The sequence below is a fragment of the Castanea sativa genome, chromosome 3 (assembly GCF_040712315.1).
Source record: "Castanea sativa cultivar Marrone di Chiusa Pesio chromosome 3, ASM4071231v1".
NCBI classification, from domain to species: Eukaryota; Viridiplantae; Streptophyta; class Magnoliopsida; order Fagales; family Fagaceae; genus Castanea; species Castanea sativa.
In genome coordinates, this window is record NC_134015.1 from 29,796,142 (window position 1) to 29,819,443 (window position 23,302).

At 37.0% G+C, this 23,302-nt stretch overlaps 2 protein-coding genes across 2 annotated transcripts; one reads left to right on the forward strand and one right to left on the reverse strand.

The window, feature by feature from the left end:
- Positions 1-3,501: 3,501 nt before the first annotated feature.
- LOC142627180 (pentatricopeptide repeat-containing protein At1g11630, mitochondrial-like) lies at positions 3,502-5,014 on the reverse strand. Its single transcript, XM_075800979.1, has one exon. It carries the CDS (start codon positions 4,974-4,976, stop codon positions 3,771-3,773), a length of 1,206 nt encoding a protein of 401 aa, XP_075657094.1. The 5' UTR covers positions 4,977-5,014; the 3' UTR covers positions 3,502-3,770.
- A 5,682-nt stretch (positions 5,015-10,696) lies between these two features.
- LOC142629273 (uncharacterized) lies at positions 10,697-18,533 on the forward strand. The gene is made up of 3 exons (XM_075803224.1): positions 10,697-12,160; positions 16,178-16,617; positions 16,822-18,533. The coding sequence occupies exons 1-3, from the start codon at positions 10,751-10,753 to the stop codon at positions 18,302-18,304; spliced, it is 3,333 nt and encodes a 1,110-aa protein (XP_075659339.1). The 5' UTR covers positions 10,697-10,750; the 3' UTR covers positions 18,305-18,533.
- The last annotated feature ends 4,769 nt before the right edge of the window (positions 18,534-23,302 follow it).

A 23,302-nucleotide genomic window follows, 5' to 3' on the forward strand; every position in this document is an offset into this window, starting at 1 on the left:
AATCCATATTTCTCATCACCACTAACAAGCATAACACACAATTCTTCAACCACTTGCCTCCTTTATATCTACCCTTAACCCCCCCCCCCCCCCCCCCAAACACCCCACCCTCTCCCATTCTTCTCTCAGTTGAACACTTTTATTTCCTTTTCTCTATGTATAAAATCAGTGATGCCAAATTCGGCAGGGGTTAAAGGTATGCACTCATTTTTAGTACTTGCACAGGCAATAGATAGTACTACAACTGGCAAACCTTGATGACAGTCAACCATTTTCAATACATCTTGGTCCTTTTTATTTTATTTTTTGACACCAAACCATCATCAAGACTCTTATATAAAATTCCTTGTAATAAATTAAATTACCATGCACTTACCCATATGATTTCAACATACCCTATGTTGGCAGCTTTTCTGTGCTTGGCCAATGTAGGTCATTGGAGGGTTGGCTTACTCTCCCAGGTTAATTTTTGGGAGTCAAGCCCAAAACTAGACATCGATCCAAAGAAGACTGATGTTTGCCGGTGCACTTTCATGTCTTCAAAAGAAAAGAAAAAAAAAAAGGAACAATGATGTGAAAAAATATAGTAAAGATAGTAAATGATCTTTAATTTATGTCTAGCGCTAAAGTGAAAGACAGAATTGTATAGGTACAGCAATAAAATGTAAACAGGAAAAATGAATATCCAACAGTAAGTTAAATAGAATAATGTAGGTCTAGTGGTGAGATAAATGTGAAACAAAACAGTTCTAGTGGTTAGTATGCTCATGAGTCCAACTATAAAATATCAATAAAAAAAACGTTCAGTGATTTGTGGATCCAAAAATAGAGAAACAATAAACCATAACAAGTTCTTCCATGATAATTTCATATTGAAGGGGTAACCTGAGTGTGATGGAGGGGAGTATTTAACCAACTACGCATGAGGATTAGTTGGCAAGTCCCTTTGTTGTCACTAACTTGGAAGGATATGGGTCTCCTTAATCAGAGGCTTTTACCATCCTTAAGAAGGGATTTTAGTGGATTGAAGTGAGGAAGAGAGTAATGATTTGTGGTAATAAGTTTATGCAATGTGTTTAGCCATAGGCAGCAGATGGCATGAGTTTTCTGAGTGCTTTTGATTCTGATGTGGAAATTAATTTCCAGCCAGCTCTACTCTGCTCTTCTCTACTCCCCCTCCATCCAATCAGACCATTAGTGTGCTTCTCGGTCCCTTCAAGTAAGGTTAAAGGGAAAAGTTTGAAAATAAAAAGTATGTAGGAAAAGGGGCTGAAAATTGAATGTGCATTGGTGGTTTTCCTCTTTTGGATAGCGAGCTTTAATAGCCCACATAGTCCTTGGCTAAGCATGTCAGTGGGAAAGTTTGAGTCATTTGGTTGACTTTATATAAGGTGTGTTGATTGCTTTGGGTGTTTTCATTTTTACTTTGTTTAGATGGACAAATGCTTCGGGTGTTTTCTTTTCTACTTCTTTGTCAGATTTGCTTGATAGATGTAGTCTTAATACTTCTTAGTTCTATTTTTTCTCTTGCTTACCGTAGTACACAACCTATGTGCTTTGGCCTTCTTGTGTATGTTTTCCTATCAATGAAGCTTATTACTTATCAAAAAAAAAAAAGTTGTGCTGATTGCTGTGCAGGTATGTGAAGTCTTAAATCAGGCATTAAATGTCGATCAAACTAAAAAGACATGACCCACTTTCCAAAAGACCAGGTGAGCGTTTGTGTGTTATGGACAATGAAAACACTGCTATGCACTACTCTTTCTATACCCTAGAAAGCTGTTGACGCATGCAATCTAAAATTTTATTATTGAGTGAGTGGAGAAAATATTAATTGAATAGAAGAAATTTCATCTTTTGAAGGATGGAAGGCTTACTCTTGTGAAGAATAAATAGTCTAGTCTTTCGGCATATTTTTCTCATTTTACCATTCATTTCCACATTGCTTGCAGAATGGGAAGCTAAAGCAAGACTTCTTGTGTGACTTCTAGGGGGTTGGGAATTATGAAGTTGAGTTAAGCATTATTAGGGAAATGGTTATGGAGATACAAAATGGGGTGGGATCATTTATGGAGATAGGTTATTGGCTAAAATTTGGCAACAGTGGGAGTCCATGGAATATGAAGGGGATTAGAGGCTTTCATGTGATAGGTTTGTGTAAAGGTATCACGAGTGGATGACAAGAAAAGTGCATTAAATTTATTGGAAGAGATGGTCAGAGAATTCACTGTTGGCATGATGCTTTAAATGGGGAAGGTAGACTGTATTGGAAGTGGTCATTGAGGTCCAATGTTTTTTAGATGTATTGAGGGGTTCGGGAACAAACAGACTTGTATCCATGATCTCTGTTCCATGGCAATATATTGTTTTTCAATATCTGAAATCTTTTTCAGGTGTCAATTATTAAATAGAAATGAAGAAAAATGATCAAATTTCATAACTTAGTACAGGGGAAAAAAGAGGGAAATAAAAAAAGAATTTGGAAAATGTGAATTGAGATTCAGGTTACAACAAAATTGAAGGTTCAATCAGAGCAAAATAATGGAGAACCAAAAAATAAAAAAATAAAGATAAAAGCCATATCAGAAAGTTCAAGAGGGGAAACATGAGAGTGAGAGAGAGAGAGAGGACAGGACTCGCCTGGCTATCTGGATCTGGCCTTGCATTGCAACCAAAGCTGGATCCAGCCTTGTGTCACATACCAAGAGATTTGAGGGGTGGTGTATTATCTATTATGTTCAAAGACCTTTATATCTAGGTTTGCATTCACTTCAGGTAGCACTGTTGACTGCCCTTGTTTCTGAACTTTCAAAATTACTACTCCAATTCTCTCTATTTTGAATAGAAAACCAAGAATAAACTAAACAGGTGTTTTCAGAAATCAACCCAAAAGAGGTCCTTTTTTCTACAGATTTTTTTTTTTCTCTAGATCACCAACCAAACACTTCCCCAACCCCATATTTGTTACTGTTTTCACTATAATTTTTTTTTTTTGGATCAATTACTGTTTTCACTATAATTGAAATGGACTAAATCAAACTCCACCTGGTACTGTTAACCTGGTTCAACTGATTATCTTTCATTTAACTTTTATTCATATTCAATCTTGGTTGGATGCTATAGACTGATTGTGAATAAAATAGGAGCAACCCATAACCATTAAAAATCTCATGGGATGAATTTAACATGAGACTAAAAAATATGTTCATATCTTATTTTTGATAAATACTTTATATGAAATTTTGTACAAGAAACATCAGTTATTACTACATTACTCTTAAAATATGTTTTATTTCAACTTTGGCTATTGAGCAGTCTAATTTCTATACAAATTTAACATTTTTTTAATTTTCTTACCACGCTATTCCAAACTTCTTCTTAGTCCTAAACAATATTTACATAAGATTCTAAAAGACAACTAAACACACACACACAGAGTAATGCTAGACTGAAAACAAAAGGGTCATGTAATAGACAGAATGCAACGCTCAATAGAACTGCTGAACACAAGGGAAAAATAGATTCGAATTCCAATGACCATTGAACTAGTTCAAATTTGAAGCCTTACTCATGATACAAAAGAAACGAGCACAACTAGAAGTCTTCCAAAACTTGTATGGAGTCCTAGCAGGAGACATGATCACATAAAAATAAAGATAAAAATAAAAAAAAAAAAAAACTACAGGAAGCTGAGTTATACGAGTTACCGGTCAGTTCAATCCACTCCCATGAAATTGAAAAATCTACTTTTTATTTGCCAAGCTACTGATCTACAAAGGAAGAGCAGCTTCAATTTTCCCCCAGGAATCCACAGCAGGCCCCTTAAGCCTTTTCTTCATCTTCTCAACAATCTCTTTCGCTTCCTCCACTCTGGACATTTTCACCAACCCGTTAACCAGACCCTCCATCGCCTCAAAGGGCGGAATCCACCTCCTTCTTATAGTCTCTTTACACATTTCCAAAGCCAAATCAAACTCTCCCTCCTTAACCGCATTTCGTATCAAAACATAATAAGGAAACGAACACGGTGAAACATAACCATCACTCAACATACTCTCCAAAACCTTCTTGGCCGATTCCAAATCCCCTACCCTACAAAACCCATCAATGATAGTATCATAACTAGCAGAATTTGGCTTCACGCCTTTGGAAACCATATCGTCCAACAACTTCTTAGCTCGAGCACACTCTTTGCTCTTACAGAGTCTGGAAATCCTATAATTATAACTAGCCAAATTGAAGTCCAACCCTTTATTTAAAACCTCCTTCACAACCCCATCAAACCCAACCAAATCATTATTCTTCAAATAACCCTTTAACAAGAGATTATAAGAATCAATATTGGGCAAAACCTTATTATCTTTCTCCATTATCTCAACCCAATTAAGCGCAGCCACAACATCATTATTTTCCTCAACAAAAGATTTCAAGACCAAATTATTAGACGCAATGCCAGGAGTGACATTGAGTTTCGAAGGCAGAGTTTGAAAGAGGGCACGAACCTGATCGAAGAGGCGATTGTTGAGGTGAGCCGTGAGGATGGCACAAAGGGATTTCTCGGAAAGTTGAGAAGAAGATTTGATGAGTTCGAGAGTGTTGATTGCGTGATCGAGCATGGCGGCGCTAGAGTAGAGCATGATGAGGCGGATGAAGAAGCCTTCGGAGGTGGGTGTAGGGTGGGATTGGAGGACGCGGTGAATGAGGTCAGGGCGATTCGCTCGAGCGAGTTTTCGGATGGAGAGGTGGTAGATAGGCCGGTGGCGTTGAAAGGTGGGGAAGTGGATGGATTTTTGGAGGATTTCGGCGAGTTTGTCTGGGTTTGATTCGGAGATAATGGCGGCTTTGGCAGCTCGGAATGAAGGGAAGGGTGGGGTTGGGGTTGGGGTTGGAGTGGTGGAGTAGAAGAGCGGTTTTGGTACGTCCACATTGCGGTTGAGGTGGATGAAGAGTCGACGGCTTTTGCTCAAACTCGCCATTTCTGAGGACAAGGAGTTTTACAGGGTTTAAGCCAAGTAGAGTCAGATGTTGGTTTTAACTAGTAGGGCAGCTTATACGACAACCCCAAGAGGGAATTTTCAGACTAGCACAGTGAGCGAGAACAATATAGTAATTTAACACACGTTTGAAACAAATTAATAAACTAGCGTCTCGAGTTTTAGAAACTCGAGTTTAATTTTAAAACTCGAGTCTCAAAAACTCGCTTTGTACTGATGACTTGGACAGAAATGTAAAGAAATGCCATATAGATCTCGAGTCTCTTAGACTCGAGTTCTACCAAAGACACACACTGCGAACCCAGCAGAACTTTGAAGAAGAGAGAAACCCAGTACCCAGAACGATGAAGAAGAGAGAAACCCAGCACCCAGAACGATGAAGAAGAGAGAAACCCAGAACAAAGAATATGAAACCCGAACCGATCGAAAATTAAACAATAAGAACAGAACGAAGATGAACCCAGTGGAAGAAGAACAGAACGAAGAACGAAGATGATGAAGAAACCCCAGAAGATGAAGAATAGAGGGAAGAACAAAGGAAGAACCCAAAATGTTGGAGCTCCGATTGGACGATCTGCATAAAGAAGAACGATGGGTCTGACTCAGAAGAACGCGAGGAAGACGAAGGATGATCTGAAAGGGAAAAATGGTGGAACTCGAGTTTCTAAAACTCGAGGTCTACGTGGAATTTTTTCCATGTCAGCTTCCACCGCTTGGGCCTCGAGTTTTAAAAACTTGAGTTCTACCATTAATCTCGAGTTTTTGAAACTCGAGATGTCAGTTTCCCACTTTGTTTTGCAACAGGACAACTAACTATATTCTTAGAAAATTAAAGTTAAATGGAAAAAAAATTCCAACCCCAATGGAAATTGACAGCTTGCAAAAGGTGAGTCATAAAATGAGATGTTAAGGGGTGTTTGACCCAGAGTAATTCTTAGGTACTCCCAGAGCACGGAGAATGGTGCTTCCTCCTCTCACATTCATGGTGGGTCCACTCATTAAATTCATGGTGTGGTCCACCATAAATGTGAGAGGAGGGAGTACCATTTCACTATACTTCGGGACTATCTAAGAATTTTCCGTTTGACCTATGATTTCAAACAACAATTCTCAGTTTTTAAATAATATTATACGTATTTCTATACATTTTTTCATTCACACGTATTTTCAAAAAAATCTTTTAAACTTGAAAACTGTTGTTGAAATACACATACCAAACGACCCTTAAAATACATAAAGTAAGTTTTTAGGTTGTAAAATAGAGACTAGTATGCATCCTCGGATGCTATTGCTTTAAGAGAAATTATTACAAGAAATTTTTCATTTAACATTATTTTTAAAATAACTTAGTTAGTTGTCAAGTTTGCAAAACTAATTTGCAAACTAGCATTTCGAGGCTTTGAAACTCAAGTTCAGTGAGGGAATCAAGTTTCTAAACCTCGAGTTGCAAGTGGTGAAAATCTAATGTAGAAGAAAAAATCCATATGGTACTCAAGTCTCCTGTCAAAGAACATTTGGGTGTGTGCGTGTTGGGGTATGGTTGTGGATTCTACTTCTTCTTCTGCTTCTTTGGGGTTCTTCTTTGAAACATTTGGGTTTGTGCGTTTTGGGGTATGGTTGTGGATTCTGCTTCTTTGGAGTTCTTCTTCTTTAAATCTTCTTCTCCTCCTCCTCAATCTGTGTCGTAGTCATGCTCTATGGAACTTAAGTTTTAGAGACTCAAGTTCCATGTGGATTATTTATCCACATTAACTTGGAACTCGAGTTTCTTCACTGAACTTGAGCCTCTAAAGCTCGAGATGTTAATTTACTAAAATGTTTTAAAAACATGTCAATTAATGAAATAGTTACTAAAATCATATTTAATGACAAATTTCCCCGAAAAGATTAACCCTTGTGTAGTTTTTGCATTAATGTCTGATAATGGCACTAAAGAAAGATGAAATATGAAAGGGCCTTAGACCATTGCCTAATTTGCCTAATGGAAGGAATTGTTGGTCCTATATATAATAGGGTAATTAACAAAATAATTATCAACTAAAAGTTTCCCATCTCTAGGAGAGACGGTATGCTAGATTGGTTGGCAAGGGCTAAAGGTCTTCTCCAAGATAGACTTGAGAAGTGGCTATCACAAAACAACTAGACTTTTTTTTTCTTTTTTTTTTAGAGAACAAGGACTAGACATAGAGAAGAGTGGAAAAATACTTTCAATATCCATCATTGATTATTTGAATGTTTTAATGATGCTTTGTGCTTAAAAACGCTCCTAGCACCTTCATGAGATGTTGCAGCCATAGCTTGGAGTATGTGAAGTCGTTTATTTGGATGATATATTATAGAAAAAATATGGAAGACCACATTGAGTACTCGTAGAAAGTCTTGTTTTTTTTTTTTCTTAGTTGGTTTTCCTTACACTTTCCCTTTTTCCATTTTTCTCCCTATCACTATATATCCTGACCCATCTGTTTTATTATTCTTTCTATAGCAAAACTCAACAAAAAAGTAGTCTCCCCAAAAGGTGAGATATTATTTTGGTCTCTAAACTTTATTAAAGGCTTTTCTTTTTTTCATCTCTTAACTTTAAGAAGTTCATTTTTCATCATAAACCTATTGAAAATTTCGTTTTTCGCCCCTAAACTATTGAAAATGTTTTATTTATGTTCTTAAATTTTACCAAAAAGTTTGTTTTTCATCCCTAAATTATTTTTAAAGAAGTTATTTTTTTCATATCTATTTTTGTCTCTAATGCTTTGTTTGTTTTGAAGTAAAATATTTTCCAAAAAAATGTTTCCCTACTTTTCATTGTTTGTTTGCACGTAAAATGTGGTCAAACATGTAAAATATTCTCCATTGACTGTAAAATCCTTGAAAATTAAATTGGGCAAATCGGGATTCATTATGGAAGTTGGAGATTGTAGCGGCCGGCAACAAGTGGAGGTGTGCGTGGTTCAGTAAGACTAGGCTGATCAACTGATTCTTACGTGGCGTGGGTCAATGGCATCGAGGTGAGTCTCACATGGGTGATGGGTCAGTGACTGGCGAACTGGCTGTGGTAGCGACGAGCTAGACAGCATGGATGAGTGAGTCACTGAGTCTTAGAGCCTGTTTGGTTTAGGCCTGTTTTAAGTGATATCACTAGAAACTCATAACTCAGTGATAAAAAAATGTGGGACCCACATAATCTTGTTTTCATCACTCAAACTCAAAAATTTTGAGTGAGAGTGATGAAAACTGAAAACACCAAGTTGGTGTTTTTAGTTTTTGAGATACATAACTCAGTGCAGTTGTGTAAATTTTTTATCTCTGTGGGGCCCATATCTGTTGATTTTGTTACCTCTCTCTTACTTTATCCTCTCTCTTTCTTCTCCTACTGTTTTCTTTTTCTCTCTCCACCCGTTCTCTGTCACTCTCCTTCTTTCTTTTACCCAAAGCTCTCTCTTCTCACTGACCCTTCATTGCTCCTCCACAAGCCGCCACCACCACACCAGTCATCACCGTCACAAGCAACCACTAGATCGGTTCAAGCTCAACCTAGATCGGACAACTGAAGATCGGCAAGCAAAACTGAAGATCGGAACCACCGGATCAGTTCAAGCTCAGCCTAGATCGGAACCACTAGATCGGTTCAAGGTCAGCCCAGATCGGAAGTTTGGGTTTGATATGTTTGTGGTTTGGGTTTGCTATGCACGTGGACCTCGAGATCGGAAGCTTCGCCGGCGACATCAACTTGTACTTTGCGTTCGTTTTTTTTTTTTTTTGGCTCTGCGTTGTTCTTCTTCTTCTTCGGTGATGTGGGATTTGGTTGTGGGTTTCCTGTGCATTCTTTTGGATTTTTTGTGTGGCTGTTGGTGGTGTTGATGGTAATGGAATCTGGGTTTGTCGTTGGTGGTGGTGATGAAACCGGGTTTGGGTGTGGATTTTATGTTCTTCATGTAAGTCACATGGGTAAGGGAAGAAGACAGTTGAAAAAAACTGATCGGTGGGCTCCATTATTTTGACAAAAGGTGGACTTAAAAGTTGAGATATATGACTGGGTTTTGTTAACAAACAAAAATTTTGGAGTTTTTGAGTGATGGTGAGTTATGAGTTATAGGATTTGAGTTTGAGATATGAGTTTTGAAAAATGAGATAAGAAAATGAGTGATGGGGAAACCAAACGGGCCCTACTCTCTCTCTGAATTTGGTTTGTTAACTCTAGGTTAAAGCTAATAGGTTTTTAAATTTTTAAAGTTTTGTTTCTGTTAATGTTTTGGGTTGGGCAGTTAGACTAGGCTAGTGGGCTAAGAATCTTAAGGTTTTGGAAGAGAAAGGTCCAGCTATAAAAAATAAAATAAAATAAATAAATAAAAAATTTAAAGAAATTTACTTGAAGGGGAGGGGGCCTAAGTTTTTCATTTATATCATTTAATTCATAAACTCGACAATGGATGATTATTATGCAATTGATAACCTGATACATGAAGCATGATCGAACCTTTTTTTAAAAGGTAAACTCAAATCAATGTATTAACAATACCCCAAAGGGGAAAAACAATACATGGAAAAACTACTTAAGAGACACGTAACTCAAAAGGGCTAGTCTCCTTGAAAAAAAGAAAATAAGCTGAACACATGGGAATAATTGTCATCCAATGTTGAAACTACTACTTTGCATTTCTAATATTTGTTGTTGGTTAAGTTTTTTCTTGAGTGCATGTGCCCATCTAATGTTGAAATTTGTAATTGATCATTTTGAACATTTTTTTTAATCTTACTAACTTGGGATCATTGATCATTTGTTCAATTGTAATGTGCTTAGTTTATTATTCAATGTAATTTTTGGGTGGACTCATGTTACAAAATGTTTTTTCATTTCCATTTTAGAGCATGCACATTGCGTTTAAGCAAAATATCTCACTCATTATTGCATTTGTTAAATTAAGTTAATGAGTTGCGCCTCTTCATTTTAGTTGCCCTTGATCATCACTTTTTTTTCTCATGTGCATGTAAGCATACTAAGCCATCAACATCTTTGGCAACTTAGTACATTAGAACTTTTCACATTACCTTTCCCAAAACAAAATAAAACAAAAAAAAAGTTGCAACAATCTAGTAGTCTTCGTAAATAAGAATGTGTTATAATTATGTTTTATGTATTAATATATTTACATAACTAATTAGTTGCTTTTAACCACAAAAAAAAAAAAAAACTAATTAGTTTGTAAGTTTAAAATTGCATATCATTGAGATATTCGGTTCTATATAGGCATATTTTATAACTTTTTGTGGTAAAAATATGCCACTTCAAAGTTTTATTTGATTTTTTTTTTATCACAAGAGAAGAAACAATTATGTTAAGCGAATTTTGAAGACTTGACATAGTAAGATATTTATAATTAGGTTATTACAAACAAATAACACTCTTTATAGTCGACAAGGCCTTTCATTAGCCATGGTTAGATAATTATCATGTCACCATTTTAAAACTTTACTCACTTCTTTCTTCGTCAAAGTATAAGTCTAATTTAACCCATTTTCAAAAACAAACAAAAACAATAAGCAACAAGCAAAATATGTTTATGCCCAAAGGAATTATGTTTAGTGACCCATTTTTTTAATTTATTTTTCCTTAGTTCTTTTGATCTAAAAAGTATGAAAATATTTTTCCAAAAAAAAAAAAAAAAAGTGATCATTTAAGTGTTAGTATGTTACATACATACAACACATTAGTCGATTGAAGAAGATCGATCCCATTTTGAAAACCCAACACACACACCATGTCCCTGAAGCCTCTCTCCCCACAAGACTGGGAGTCCCTCATCGAAGATTTCCAACACGGCGGTTCACGCCGCCACAAATGGAGCTCGACCCCCTCAATCCTCGACCTCGCTCTCTCCTCAATCCTCAAAAAGGACTTTCCTCTCAAAATCCAACTCATAATCTTCCTCGAAGAATTCTCAGACAGTTTCCTAGATTTCGATGAACACTTCTTAGAACGACTCGTCGACACCCTTAAAATCATAATCCAATCCCCAACTGATAATCTCTTCATTACTATGTCTCTCAAAGACCAAATGTTAGTTTCCACCACTTCCATTTTCATCTCCACCATCCACCAATTCAACATCATCATCATCGAGAGCTTGGTCGAGTTCTTGTTGATCCTCATCAACCGTCCCAACCATGGACCCGACCGCCAGACACGTGGCGTGGCTTGTGAGTGCTTGAGAGAACTCGAGCGATCTCACCCTTGTTTACTCTCCCACATCGCTGGTCATCTCTGGAGTTTGTGTCAAAACGAGCGAACCCATGTGACTCAAAGCTACATGCTTTTGTTCACATGGGTCATTCATAATATTGTTGTTCACAATGTCAATGTTTCCATTCTTAACACCTCTGTTCCTTTGGTTCCTTTCAATGTTCCGCAATCGTTGTTGTTATCCGATGCTTGTTCTTCGACTTCGAATGGGACTAATAATTATAATTACAAGGAGCTGAGGCGGGCCATGGCGTTCTTGCTTGAATCGCCGCAGGTTTTGACGGCTTGCGGAATGGTGGAGTTCATGGCTGTGATAATTCCCATTGCGGTCGCATTAGAGTTACAGGCGTCGATGTTGAAGGTACAGTTCTTTGGGATGGTTTATTCCTATGATCCAATGCTGTGTCATGTTGTTTTGAAGTTGTATTTGAGTTTCTTTGATGCGTTTGATGGGCAAGAAGGCGAGATTGCTCGTCGTCTTATGTTGATATCTAAAGAAGCACAGAGCTTTTTGGTGTTTCGGTTGCTTGCTCTTCATTGGTTGTTGGGTCTTAACCAATCGGTTTTGAGTAGTAAAGGTGATAAGAAGAAAAAGAAGCCAATGGCTTTTGATTCGATGGGTTTGAGCTTTTATCCCAATGTGTTTGATCCGCTTGCTCTCAAGGCCTTGAAGCTTGACCTGCTCGCGCTATGTATGGAGAGCTTGAAATCCAAGAGTGATTCAGAGATGGGCGACTCTGTGGAGAAGGTGTTTGAAGATGGTATTGTGTCTGTATCGGCTTACAAGTGGTTGCCTCCACGGAGCACTGAAACCGCAGTGGCCTTCCGTGCCTTCCATAAGTTCTTGATTGGTGGTTCGTCTCATTTTGACACTGATCCTTCTACCACTACAACTATCATGGAGTCCACCATCTTCCATTCTTTGCAGGTATTTTTGTGGATTTCCTTTCTCTTTCTTTATTCTCCTCTTGTTCACATGCTTGAAATAAACTTTACTCTGTTTGTTTCAAGGCGAATTGACGAAATATTTATTTGTAGAGCTTATTGAAGACATGTCATATATTACTACAGATAGAGCTAACAAAGACTTTACACCAAAGCAAATAGATATATATGGTATTTACTTTTGCAGATATATCATATATGTACTAAAAAATACCCAATTTGATTGTTTTCCCCCCTTATCTTGTTTCAATGAGGGGGATGCTGTGCTAACTCTGTCAAGGTAGAGTGGCAATAACTGGAGCAGTGCAATGTCATTTGCAGTGTCGTAGAGTGCTCCATTTATACAAAGTTTGAACTTCTAAGCACTGCTATCATCAAACTAAGTAGGATGTTGCTATAATTGTTTTTACTGCGCTTCGTGAAATTAACTCCATCATAACTTGTCGAAGACAGAAAATGTAGTTTGACAAGAAGGGCTGACGGAACAAATAGATCTGCTTAATGATAAAGCCAGAACTTCTTATTTAAATTTTTACACAACCTTTTTCATGCTTCAGTTTTTCATCATAACATTTACTAATTTGCACTCTTTGGTCTTAAAGATATGCGGCTCTTTTCAAACCAATACTTGCTGCATTTTGATGTACATTCCAAAACTCTTCAAGTATCATGAAGTGATCGATACCTTGTTAATAAACAAACGAGAAAACATTGTGAAGGATGTTGCAAACAAATTTATTTGAACTTGTTGGAGATTTTTGAAATTCTGTACAATCTTTTTCTTCTTCTTTTGAAGAGTGTTGTAAGCAATACTTATTTGAGCTCATTTGCAGATTTTTGACATTTTATAAAATATCTTTTCCCTTCTTGTATGTAAGTAGCTTTAGTGTCTTAGGGTGAATTGGGATCTTTTGTTTGATACGAAAATAATAAGATCAACCTTGAATGGTAGGGTTGGGAATGAACAAGTGGTGTATATGCTGCAGTTTGTGGGTTTTCAGAAAGTGGAGAAAATGGATTTTGTGTTGTATTTCTACTGTTAAAATTTCCATTTTGATTAATGTGAATCCTTCAGATTTCTTTGGAAGCTCTAGGGGGATTAGGCAAGAGGATCCTTTATCTCTGTTGCTCTTAGATGTTGTTATGGAGGCTTTGAGCCATATGTTGGATGTGGCTGCAGCTGCTGGACAGTTTGGGCTGCTCTGTGGGTTCTCCAACTAGTACTTCGATGATGGTGGCTCATCTTTTATTTGCAGAAGATGCCCTTATTTTTTGTGATGCTGACCTTAATCAGTTAGTTACTTTAAGGGAGATTCTAACTAGATCTGAGGAGGTTTTAGGGCTAAGAATTAATTTGGGAAAATCAGAGTTGGTACCAATTGGTGAGGTACAAAATCTGGATGTATTGGTGGGGCTGTTGGGTTGTAGGCATTCTTCCCTTCCTTTGAAATACTTGGGACTTCCTTTGGGGGCTAAATTCAAGGAGCTGTCAATCTGGAATCCTATATTAGAGAAGATGGAACAAAGACTGGCAGGGTGGAAGATGTTTTATTTATCTAAGGGGGGTAAGGTAACTCTTGTTAAAAGTACTCTCTCCTCCTTACCTACTTATTTTCTTTCCATTCTTCCTATACCTGTGAAGATTTCTAATTGCATGGAGAAATTACAGAGAGATTTTCTTTGGAGTAGTATGAGTGGCGATTCTAAGTTACACCTGGTGAATTGGGCTAAGGTTTGTAAGCCAATGCAGGTTTAGACGATTGAGAAGCTTTAACTCTGCTTTGTTGGGCAAGTGGCTGTGGAGGCATGGTTTAGAGACAAATGCGCCATGGATGATGGTTATAGAGGCGAAATATGGGAATGCTTAGGGGAATTGGTGCACGTAAAAGGTGATAAGTGCGTATGGTGTTAGCCTTTGGAGGTTTATTAGAAGTGGTTGGTTGAACTTCTCTAAACTCCTACAGTATGATGTAGGTGATGGTACTAGAGTGAAGTTTTGGAAGCATGTGTGGTGTGGAGATTGTACCCTCAAAGAGGCTTTTCTAGATCTTTACTGCCTTAGTAGCGCTAGTGACTCTTCAATGGCGGAGGTTATATGTTGGTCTAATGGGAGGATTCATTAGAATTTTCATTTTCATCATTCATCGTAGGATTGGGAGGAAGGTTCTTTTGATCGGTTTATGGACATTGTTTATTCTTCGAAAGTATGGGGGGTTGGCCTTGATAAGGTTTGTTGGAAGCCAGCAAGGAGTTTCTATCTTTCTTTCTACCCTCCTACTCTTTCTTTCCCCTAGAGGTTGGTGTGGCAATCGAAGGTCCCTCCAAGGGTGGCTTTCTTTTCATGGATAGCTTCATTAGGTAAAATTCTTACAATTGATAACCTTCACATAAGGCGCATTATTGTTCTTGATTGGTGCTACATGTGTAAAAGGTGTGGGAAGTCGGTGGATCATCTTCTGCTTCATTGCCCCATAGCTTTTGAGTTGTGGTCTCTGGTGTTTTGTTTGTTTGGTCTTCATTGGGTTATGCCACATAAGGTATTTGAGTTATTTGAGTCTTGGCAAGGTAAATTCAGGCGACATCAGAATATAGATTTTTGGAGACTTGGGCCGCTTGCTTGATGTGGTGTATTTGGAGTGAAAGAAATGCTAGATGCTTTGAGGGATGGGTGCAGTCCTTGCTAGAGATTAAGGGCTTGTTTGGATCACCATGATTTTGAGTGATATCACTCAGTTTTCATCACTGAGTTTCCTAAACGCGTGGGTCCCACCGAAAAAATCTTGTTTGGCTTGGTTTTTGGGTGATCTTTCCATCACTCAAAACTCAAAAATTTGAGTGATAGATGATGGAAACTGAAAACAAAATTTTGGTGTTTTCAGTTTCTGAAATATGAGTTGTAGTGGCAAAATGTGAGTTATGTGACCAAACAAGAATTTTGGAGTTTTTGAGATAAAGTGAGGTTTGGGTTATGAGTTATGAGTTTTGAGTTTGAGTTATGTGTATTGAGTAATGAAAAACTAAGTCATAGCCAAACCAAACGAGCCCTAAGTCTTTTTTCATACATACTTTCTTTGCTTGGAGCGTGGCTCCGTCGCATTTTTCTTGTTTTTTCATCCCTGTTTTACTTGATCATTGTAATTTTTGGTCTTGATTTTTGCCCCCACATCCCCAATGTACTTGGGTTGACTATTTTTTTCTTAATATAATTTTCTTGTTACCTATCAAAAAAAAAAAAGTGGTGGCATGGATTAGGAACAACCAACATATATAAATCCAACAATATGTATGCAAAAGTATAGGATTCCTGTTTTTTTTTTCCTTAGTAAAACTCCATACATTACACGATATTGAAGGAGCAGATTCCTAAGTAGGATTCATATTATCAACTCCTAAAATTTGAGGTTAGATAATGTTGATTGAACTGCACAAATGATTTTTCTTGCCACTTAATTTCCATCATTATCATTATTACTGTCATTAGTATTTTATTGGTGTAGTTACAATGATGTATCTATGATCGGATATTTCAACTATCTTTCTTGTAGGACAAATCAGTTTCATTTGAATAGCTGCATTTTGTAAACCTTGATGTAACAGTGTCATTTTGTTTGCTTTTAATACTACCAGAATCAGATTATCAAAAAATTAATAATAATACTACCAGAATCCAGTAGTTTGTATTATTTCAATTGGTGACATCATTTATGAACAACATTACCACACATGATTCAGTTTTGTCTGCTTTATAGCTTTCAGTATGGAATTTTATTTTGGTTTTTTTATTTCTCTTTGTTTATGTTTCAGTTGAATTGTAAAATATAAGATATTAGAAAAGGAGACAAGAAGAATGGAGAGAGAGGTAGTGAGATTTGAGAAAAGGTGTAAGGCTATGTTAATGAGTCCCTCACTTTTAGGGTTTATTGCATGATTACAAGAATAACCTTATGCTAGTATAAATAACAAAAAGTAACTATTACTGTTTCCAACTTCTAATTTTCAGGGGATGCTATTGGACATGATGTTAGAGTGTCAAAAGTTGGTTCCAGTGATTGTTGCTTTTGTTGACCGCTTGTTGGGCTGTCAAAAGCATTGTTGGTTGGGAGAGCGCCTGCTTCAGACATTTGATGAGAATTTGCTTCCAAAAGTTGTAATGGATTATAAATTGGCTTCTTGCTTCCCTTTATTTGATAGAATCGCTGAAAATGATACAATACCTCCAAGCAGATTGTTAGAGCTGCTGATCAAATTCATGGTTTTCCTTGTTGAGAAACATGGCCCAGATACAGGACTAAAATCATGGTCTAAGGGAAGTAAGGTTCTTGGTGTCTGTCGAACCATGCTGATGCACCACCATAGCTCTAGATTGTTCCTGAGACTATCTCGCCTCCTCGCATTTACTTGCCTTTATTTTCCTGATTTGGAGGTACGTGACAATGCAAGGTATGATTACTAAAATCTCTCTCCTCCCCAAAAACCAGTGGGGGGAAATATGATGTCTTTTACTTTTATACAGTTTAATAAGCTTTTCTTTTCTAAATAAAGTAAAGATCAATAATAAAAGCATAAGGGATCTGCAAAATATATATGACATGTTAGCTGTTGCCGATTACTTCTTATATTCTCATCAAGCATGGGATTTTGCAGGATCTATCTGCGGATGCTGATCTGTGTACCAGGAAAGAAGCTTAGAGACATGCTAAACCTTGGGGATCAGCTCCTTGGCATTTCACCATCTCCACTTTCCAACTCAATTTTTAACATCCAGTCTCCTCGAACCTCTTACAATATCAAGAAATCTAGGAACATCTCATCCTATGTTCACCTTGATCGAGTGGTACCCTTACTTGTCAAACAATCTTGGTCCTTGTCTTTATCGACTTTGGGTGTTGACAGTAACAAACCTGGTTACCTAGAGGGCATCAGAGACAGTGAATCCCCAGTTGAGGAAAGAGAGATTGATGGAAGTGCTGAAATCCACATCCCAGAGACTGAAACAATTAGTCAGCCACAGGAGCCATTGCGAGTGATGGATTCGAAGATTTCAGAGATCTTAGGAACATTAAGAAGGTATTTCTCAAGCATACCTGATTATAGACATATGCAAGGGATTAAGGTTAGAATATCCTGTACTTTGAGATTCAAATCTGAGCCTTTTAATCGCGAATGGGGAGTATACTCCCCTGCTAGTGGGTTGGATAGAGTAGATGCCCTTCCTGCTATATATGCAACTGTGCTTAATTTTTCATCCTCTGCACCATATGGATCTCTTCCATCATACCACATACCTTTTCTCCTTGGTGAACCTTCTAAAAATGACTCTGATTCTCATCAACAAGTGCCTTTAGATATTGTTTTAGTAGAAAATGGTAATGTTGAAGAGGAAAGTGTTAGAGCTCCTGTAATGATTGAATTAGAACCACGGGAACCAACACCTGGTCTGATTGATGTATCTATTGTAACAAATACGGAAAATGGTCACATTATTCGTGCTCGGCTTCATAGTATTCCAATAGGCATAGAAGACATGTTTCTCATGGCTACTGTCCCATCTGACATCCCGAAAGAGGTTATACCTGGTTATTACTCAGACTTGTTCAGTGCTCTTTGGGAGGCATGTGGTAGTTCATCCAACACTGGGCGGGAGACCTTTCCACTGAAAGGAGGCAAAGGAGTTGCAGCCATTAGTGGGACCCAATCAGTCAAGCTACTTGAAGTCCCTTCAACCTCTTTGATTCGGGCTACAGAGCGCTACTTGGCTCCGTTTGTTGTAAGCGTGATTGGTGAACCACTTGTCAACCTTGTGAAGGATGGGGGAATCATTAGAGATATCATCTGGAAGGATGTGGCTTCAGATTCTTCCCTTGTTGATACCACCTCAGTAGCTAGTTTTGATAGAGGCCCACTTCATCTTACATACTTTGATGATGAAGATGAGAGGGACAGTGTTGTCAGTACCAGCAAAAGAAATATGGGTTGCTTTCTTATTTTGATATTTCTTCCACCAAGGTTCCATCTTCTTTTCCAAATGGAAGTATGTGATGTTTCAACTTTAGTTCGAATTCGAACTGATCATTGGCCCTGCTTAGCTTATATTGATGATTATTTGGAAGCTTTATTTTTGGCGTAGGGGCAACTTCTTTCCATAATGAATTGAGTACTGCTCCAGTCATCTGTTCATGTCTATGATGCTGTTAGATCATCAGCGATTTGTTCCAAATTATTTTTGTTTCATTCATAGGAGGGGTTTGTTTTTGGCACCCAGGTAACTTATGTAAATACCCTTATAAGCGAGTTCCTTCGTATTGAATTCTTTATCTTCTTTATATAATAAAATAAAAGAATTCAAAAAATCTAAATATGCATTCTTTTTGCCAATTTCCCCCTTTTTCTTCAACCCTCCCTCCCAAAATGAGTAAGCTGATCCATATTTTGCTGTCTTTATATATCTGTAAATTGCTTTAGACAGAATTTGTAAGATGCATCGACTCAATTCTTTGAGATCATCTGGTGTAATAAACTACAGAGAATTCTTAAGATCTTCAAGAACTGCTGGAGATTGTTGATTTATTTTCCCCAAAAGTCCTAATTTTTTTGGCCTCTACTAGACAATGATGAAAAATGTCCCAACCTTGTTAACAAGGTGGAAGGATCAAATAAGCATTCGAAAAATTTGATGAACCCTTTTACAAAAAGTATAGTGTTAATAAAGTCACTTTATGAGCTACTTTGTAAACGTTAGATTGCTTTAAAAAGGATGGCCAACTAGTAACTACACTGTGGTTCTCTACTTTGTCCAGTTTCTCCTCTTTCAATATGTGTGTGTGTGGATGACCACTTGGAGGAAAAGATCAGATAAACCTCATTCTCATATTTCTCTGTCTTGCCCTACTATTTTCTTTATTTCACAAGTAACCCTTTGAAAGACAACAACAAATTCAATATAATTTCTTATTCTTTATAATAAAGTGTCTCTTTGTCTCTTTCTTTATGTAACTGGTAACAAAGCAATCTCATTAACCTAAAGAACAAATAGATCCAATAAAAATCCCTGTAATGGAATGATTAACTATGAGAGTGAGATACATGATTCCACAATCAAGCATTGATTCTATTTCATTGGTGATCACTTAAATTACTAGTGCAGTAGAGTTTCTAACAAGATTTTATCTATTATAATTTGATAGTTGGAAGAGAGATGATTTGAACATTAGACGTCTTAATCAAAAATATCATGAAGTGTTAGTTAAACTATAAGGCTCATGGAAATTGTTGCCACCCAATTTGTTACACAAGTTCAGGCCCATGAGTGAAACCCGAAGCTTAAAGAATATGGGCCTCAAAAGAACAAAATACCCAAGAATAATGTCTGGTCTGAGATCTGGCCGAAACCATTAAAGAATATAAGAACGAATGAGTATATATGGTTGGGATGGCAACCTTTTGCATAGCATCTCTTCATTAAATGACAAGAGGGCCAGAAGTCGGCCCAACCCTCCTTGAAAAAGGAAAAAAGAAAAAAAGAAAAACAAAGAAGGCCAAGAATGGTCCTAGCTAAGAATAACCTTTAAGTAACGTAAGAATAGGCTCAAACATGACCCAAGTCTTTTTTTCTTTTTTAAGAAATGATAGAAACGTTGAGAATAGCCTACTGCAAGATGGCCAAGAGCCTTTGCATGAGAAAAGAAGCAACCCAATGTGCCCTAGTTTCTGTATGAAGAGGAGAAGAGAATTAGAGAGAAACCCAATACCTTTGCTAGGTACCAAATGAGGGGGGCCATCATTATTGAAGCTCAAGGAGGAGTGGTTTGGTGGGGGGTTGGTATCCTACTAGGATTCTTTCACTAGGGAAAGCACTCAAGCCAAAGGGGGAAACATCTGATACTGAGAGGTATGAGTCATAGGGAAGAGCCATTTTTCTTTGAGACAAACGACATTAATGGTCTTTCACCATTTTATGTGATGATGCTGAAAATTGTCAGTAAGCCACACGGTCCTCACGTGCTCCCGACGAGAACCTGCACAACACAAAAGCTGAAGACCTTTAGAGGAGTACCGGTGTGGTACCGGCCAAATACCATTCGACGGTCAAGTTAGAGGAATCTCTTGTTCACAACTCTAGAGTGCCAAAGCTGGGGTGAATTATGCGTACCTTCATTTATGAGGGTTTGGGGGTATTTATAGTAGTGTGGGGTTGACATCCGTGCCTTGGCCAAGAAGTTCTTTCCTTCTAAGAAAGAACCTCTTGGATTTTGCATACCTCCTAGAAATCTTTTTTTTGTAGGAGTCTTCTTGATTAGGGTTAAGCGTGCAGCGCAAGAAGTCTCCTTATACACGTATGCGTGGAGATCAAGTAAGGCCATGTCAAACCCGACGGAGGTTCACTTACCCTCTTCAACTTGTTCTCGTCAGCTTATGGCGTCGTCACTTTGTTAGGGTCGTTAGCTTTGTTATGAAGCTGTAGACTTTATGATGTAGTCGTTTTTTACAAGTGATGCCGACGGGATTATTGGGTCCGTCGCCTTTTTCCTCGTCATGGTTTAACTACAAAATTATCCTTATCATTATGCTTAAGACATTCTATTAAAAACAATTTTGTTGTAGTCCAAACTCTCCCCAATAATAGTCAAATCTTCGATTTAGAGCTTGTACGCAAAAACCCTTTTACAATAGCAATTGCTTAAAAGAGAAAAGTAGTTTTACAAAAATTAGGACAAGTCAAAGGGCTCATTCATAAGGATAAGACTCACAAATTCAAATGAAGAGGGAAAAAGTGAGAAAATACCCATTCAAATTCAAATATAGAAGGCATAGGACTCCTATATCTAAGGATCATTATAACCATAGTCGACCAACCAACAAGTTAGAGATATATTAGCCCATTAGCATAAGCCCAAGCCTAATTCTACTTTGTGTGCAAGCCAAGTCTCTTACTTGTGCTAGAAGTCTATTAGTCTAGGGTTTAGTCTACTATATATACACATGTTATGGTTCATTGTAATATACGATTTGTACTACACTCTAATATATTATTAATGTAGCCCTTTAGGCTGAACCACGTAACCCTCATGTGTTATTGTGTTCTACACTTTATGCTTTCGCTTTCGCATCCATATTAAGCATATTCAACATGGTATATCAATGCTAATATTCATCACAACAAGAAAAACCTGTTAGTGAAATACCAAAGTAAAAGCTAGAGAAAAGATAAATGAAAAAGTAGTAAAACATGCACCATTAGAATATCTCCCTCTCTCCCCATGTGATATCTCTCCTCTAAGCTTCCGTAAGAGTTTCCACGATAAGGCCAGCCTGACTCTTATGTCCCAAACTTATAAATCTTGTATGCATTTAAAGCGATAAGGTTGTAATAGTAGGGGAAAAAAGCCCTTTGGTCCAATTCGCTTTGAAGGGTATACACATACGTATATAAATATAGTTGGGGAGGATTTTTTATAGAGCCACAAAATGCTAGAACAAGCCCGAAATTCCCCTCGATTCTTTAAAGTGTGATAAAATCAAAGGAGTCAAGCCCAAAATTCCAATATTTAATGAATATAAGCTAATGGTGCATCACAAGAATGGAACCAATGTGTTGAACAACAAAAGGGTAGAAAAATATTTATAAAACATAAGTCTAGAACTATTTCTCACATACAACAAGAACAATTTAAAAGACGTGGTGAGGGAAAGAGAGAAGACTCCCTTGTTTTTATTTTCACCCTAAGACCTCAAAATAGTAATGCTAGCTCGTTACTAAATAGACTTTTGTTCTTAAGTTAGGGTTACAAGGGGGGAAAAAAAATAGTTGTGTTGATCTTATTGAGAGTTTTTAAACCAAGATTGGAACATCCTTAAGGGCTAATATATGTATAATAAGTGAAGCTATTGACCCTATGTTATTGAACAAGTAGAAAGTTTCATAATGCATTTGTTTAGGTAAAGGAATAGGTTGTTTTTTGTCATAATTAAGGAAAGGCTTGACCAAACGGGATTGGCTGCATATTCATAAATGATTCAACTCGCAAGAAAGCTGCTACTTCACTCTTAGCCTTAAGCCTAGACCAAGTGAAGCATCCGGTAGCAACCAAACACGTGTCAAAGGATAAATATATAAATAAAGGCCCCTTCAAAGGTCCAACAGGTTTTTGAAAAGACTTAATTGATAAGGGTCAAAATCTAGAGGAATAGGGTCCAAGACTCGCACAATCATAGCAGTTTCAATCGTGATTTTAGAAAACAAAGCTTCAAATAGGCATTGCACAATCAACATAATGATGCACCTAAATCTAATGTTGAGGAGGTTGCTTCCACACTGATATTGTTTGATATATACAATTTAATAAATTGCTTATAGAAGAGAACAATTTCATTTTTGATAACTTAATAGTTACAATTATAGAGGGTTTTTCAAATAAATTATAGTATGCTATGCCATTGCAATAAATTATACTCACAAAGCTCTTAACAAAAGAGAAAAAATTTTTGGCTTAAAAGACTTTCTTGTCAATTTCTATTGCAATATTTTCCCTACAAGCCATATTCTTATGAAGTATTAGATATTTTTTTTCTCCTAGATATTGAAATTATAACTAAAACAAGCAAATGAGCTTTGGATTACAGTGGCAACCTACCAGGCATAGGACTGTAAATAAACTAAGCTATTTATGAATAGCTTAAGTTCAACTTAGTAAAATGGTTGTACATGTTCGTTTGTTTAGCAAACAAGCCAAGTTCAAGCACAAGTTTAGACTTGACTATTAAACAAGCCGAATTCAAAAATAATTATGTGTTTGTAAGCAAGCTTATAAACATGCAGACTCGATATAACTATATCTAGTATTATATTTTTATATGTATATATGTCCAAAAATATATTTATATAGACTTAAAAATAAATTGTATAAATTTGTGACTAAATTCGTATAATATCAAATTCATATTTGTAGTTTATTTTAATAATATAAATAGTTCATTCATCATAAAATTCATAGATTTGTAAAGGGCTAATAATTTTATTCAATTTAACTATATATTGGGGGGGGGAAGTAAGTTAATCAAGTAACGCATGAACAAACTCGAACGTTTTTTACTAGAAAATGAACCATGCTTGAACATATAAACTTGT

Excerpts from the sequence above, each read along its gene's own strand:
- LOC142627180 (XM_075800979.1), bottom strand. The coding sequence starts at position 4,976 with ATGGCGAGTTTGAGCAAAAGCCGTCGACTCTTCATCCACCTCAACCGC.
- LOC142629273 (XM_075803224.1), top strand. The coding sequence starts at position 10,751 with ATGTCCCTGAAGCCTCTCTCCCCACAAGACTGGGAGTCCCTCATCGAA. Across the intron at positions 12,161-16,177 it reads CCATCTTCCATTCTTTGCAG|GGGATGCTATTGGACATGAT; the intron begins GTATTTTTGTGG and ends TCTAATTTTCAG. Across the intron at positions 16,618-16,821 it reads GAGGTACGTGACAATGCAAG|GATCTATCTGCGGATGCTGA; the intron begins GTATGATTACTA and ends GGGATTTTGCAG.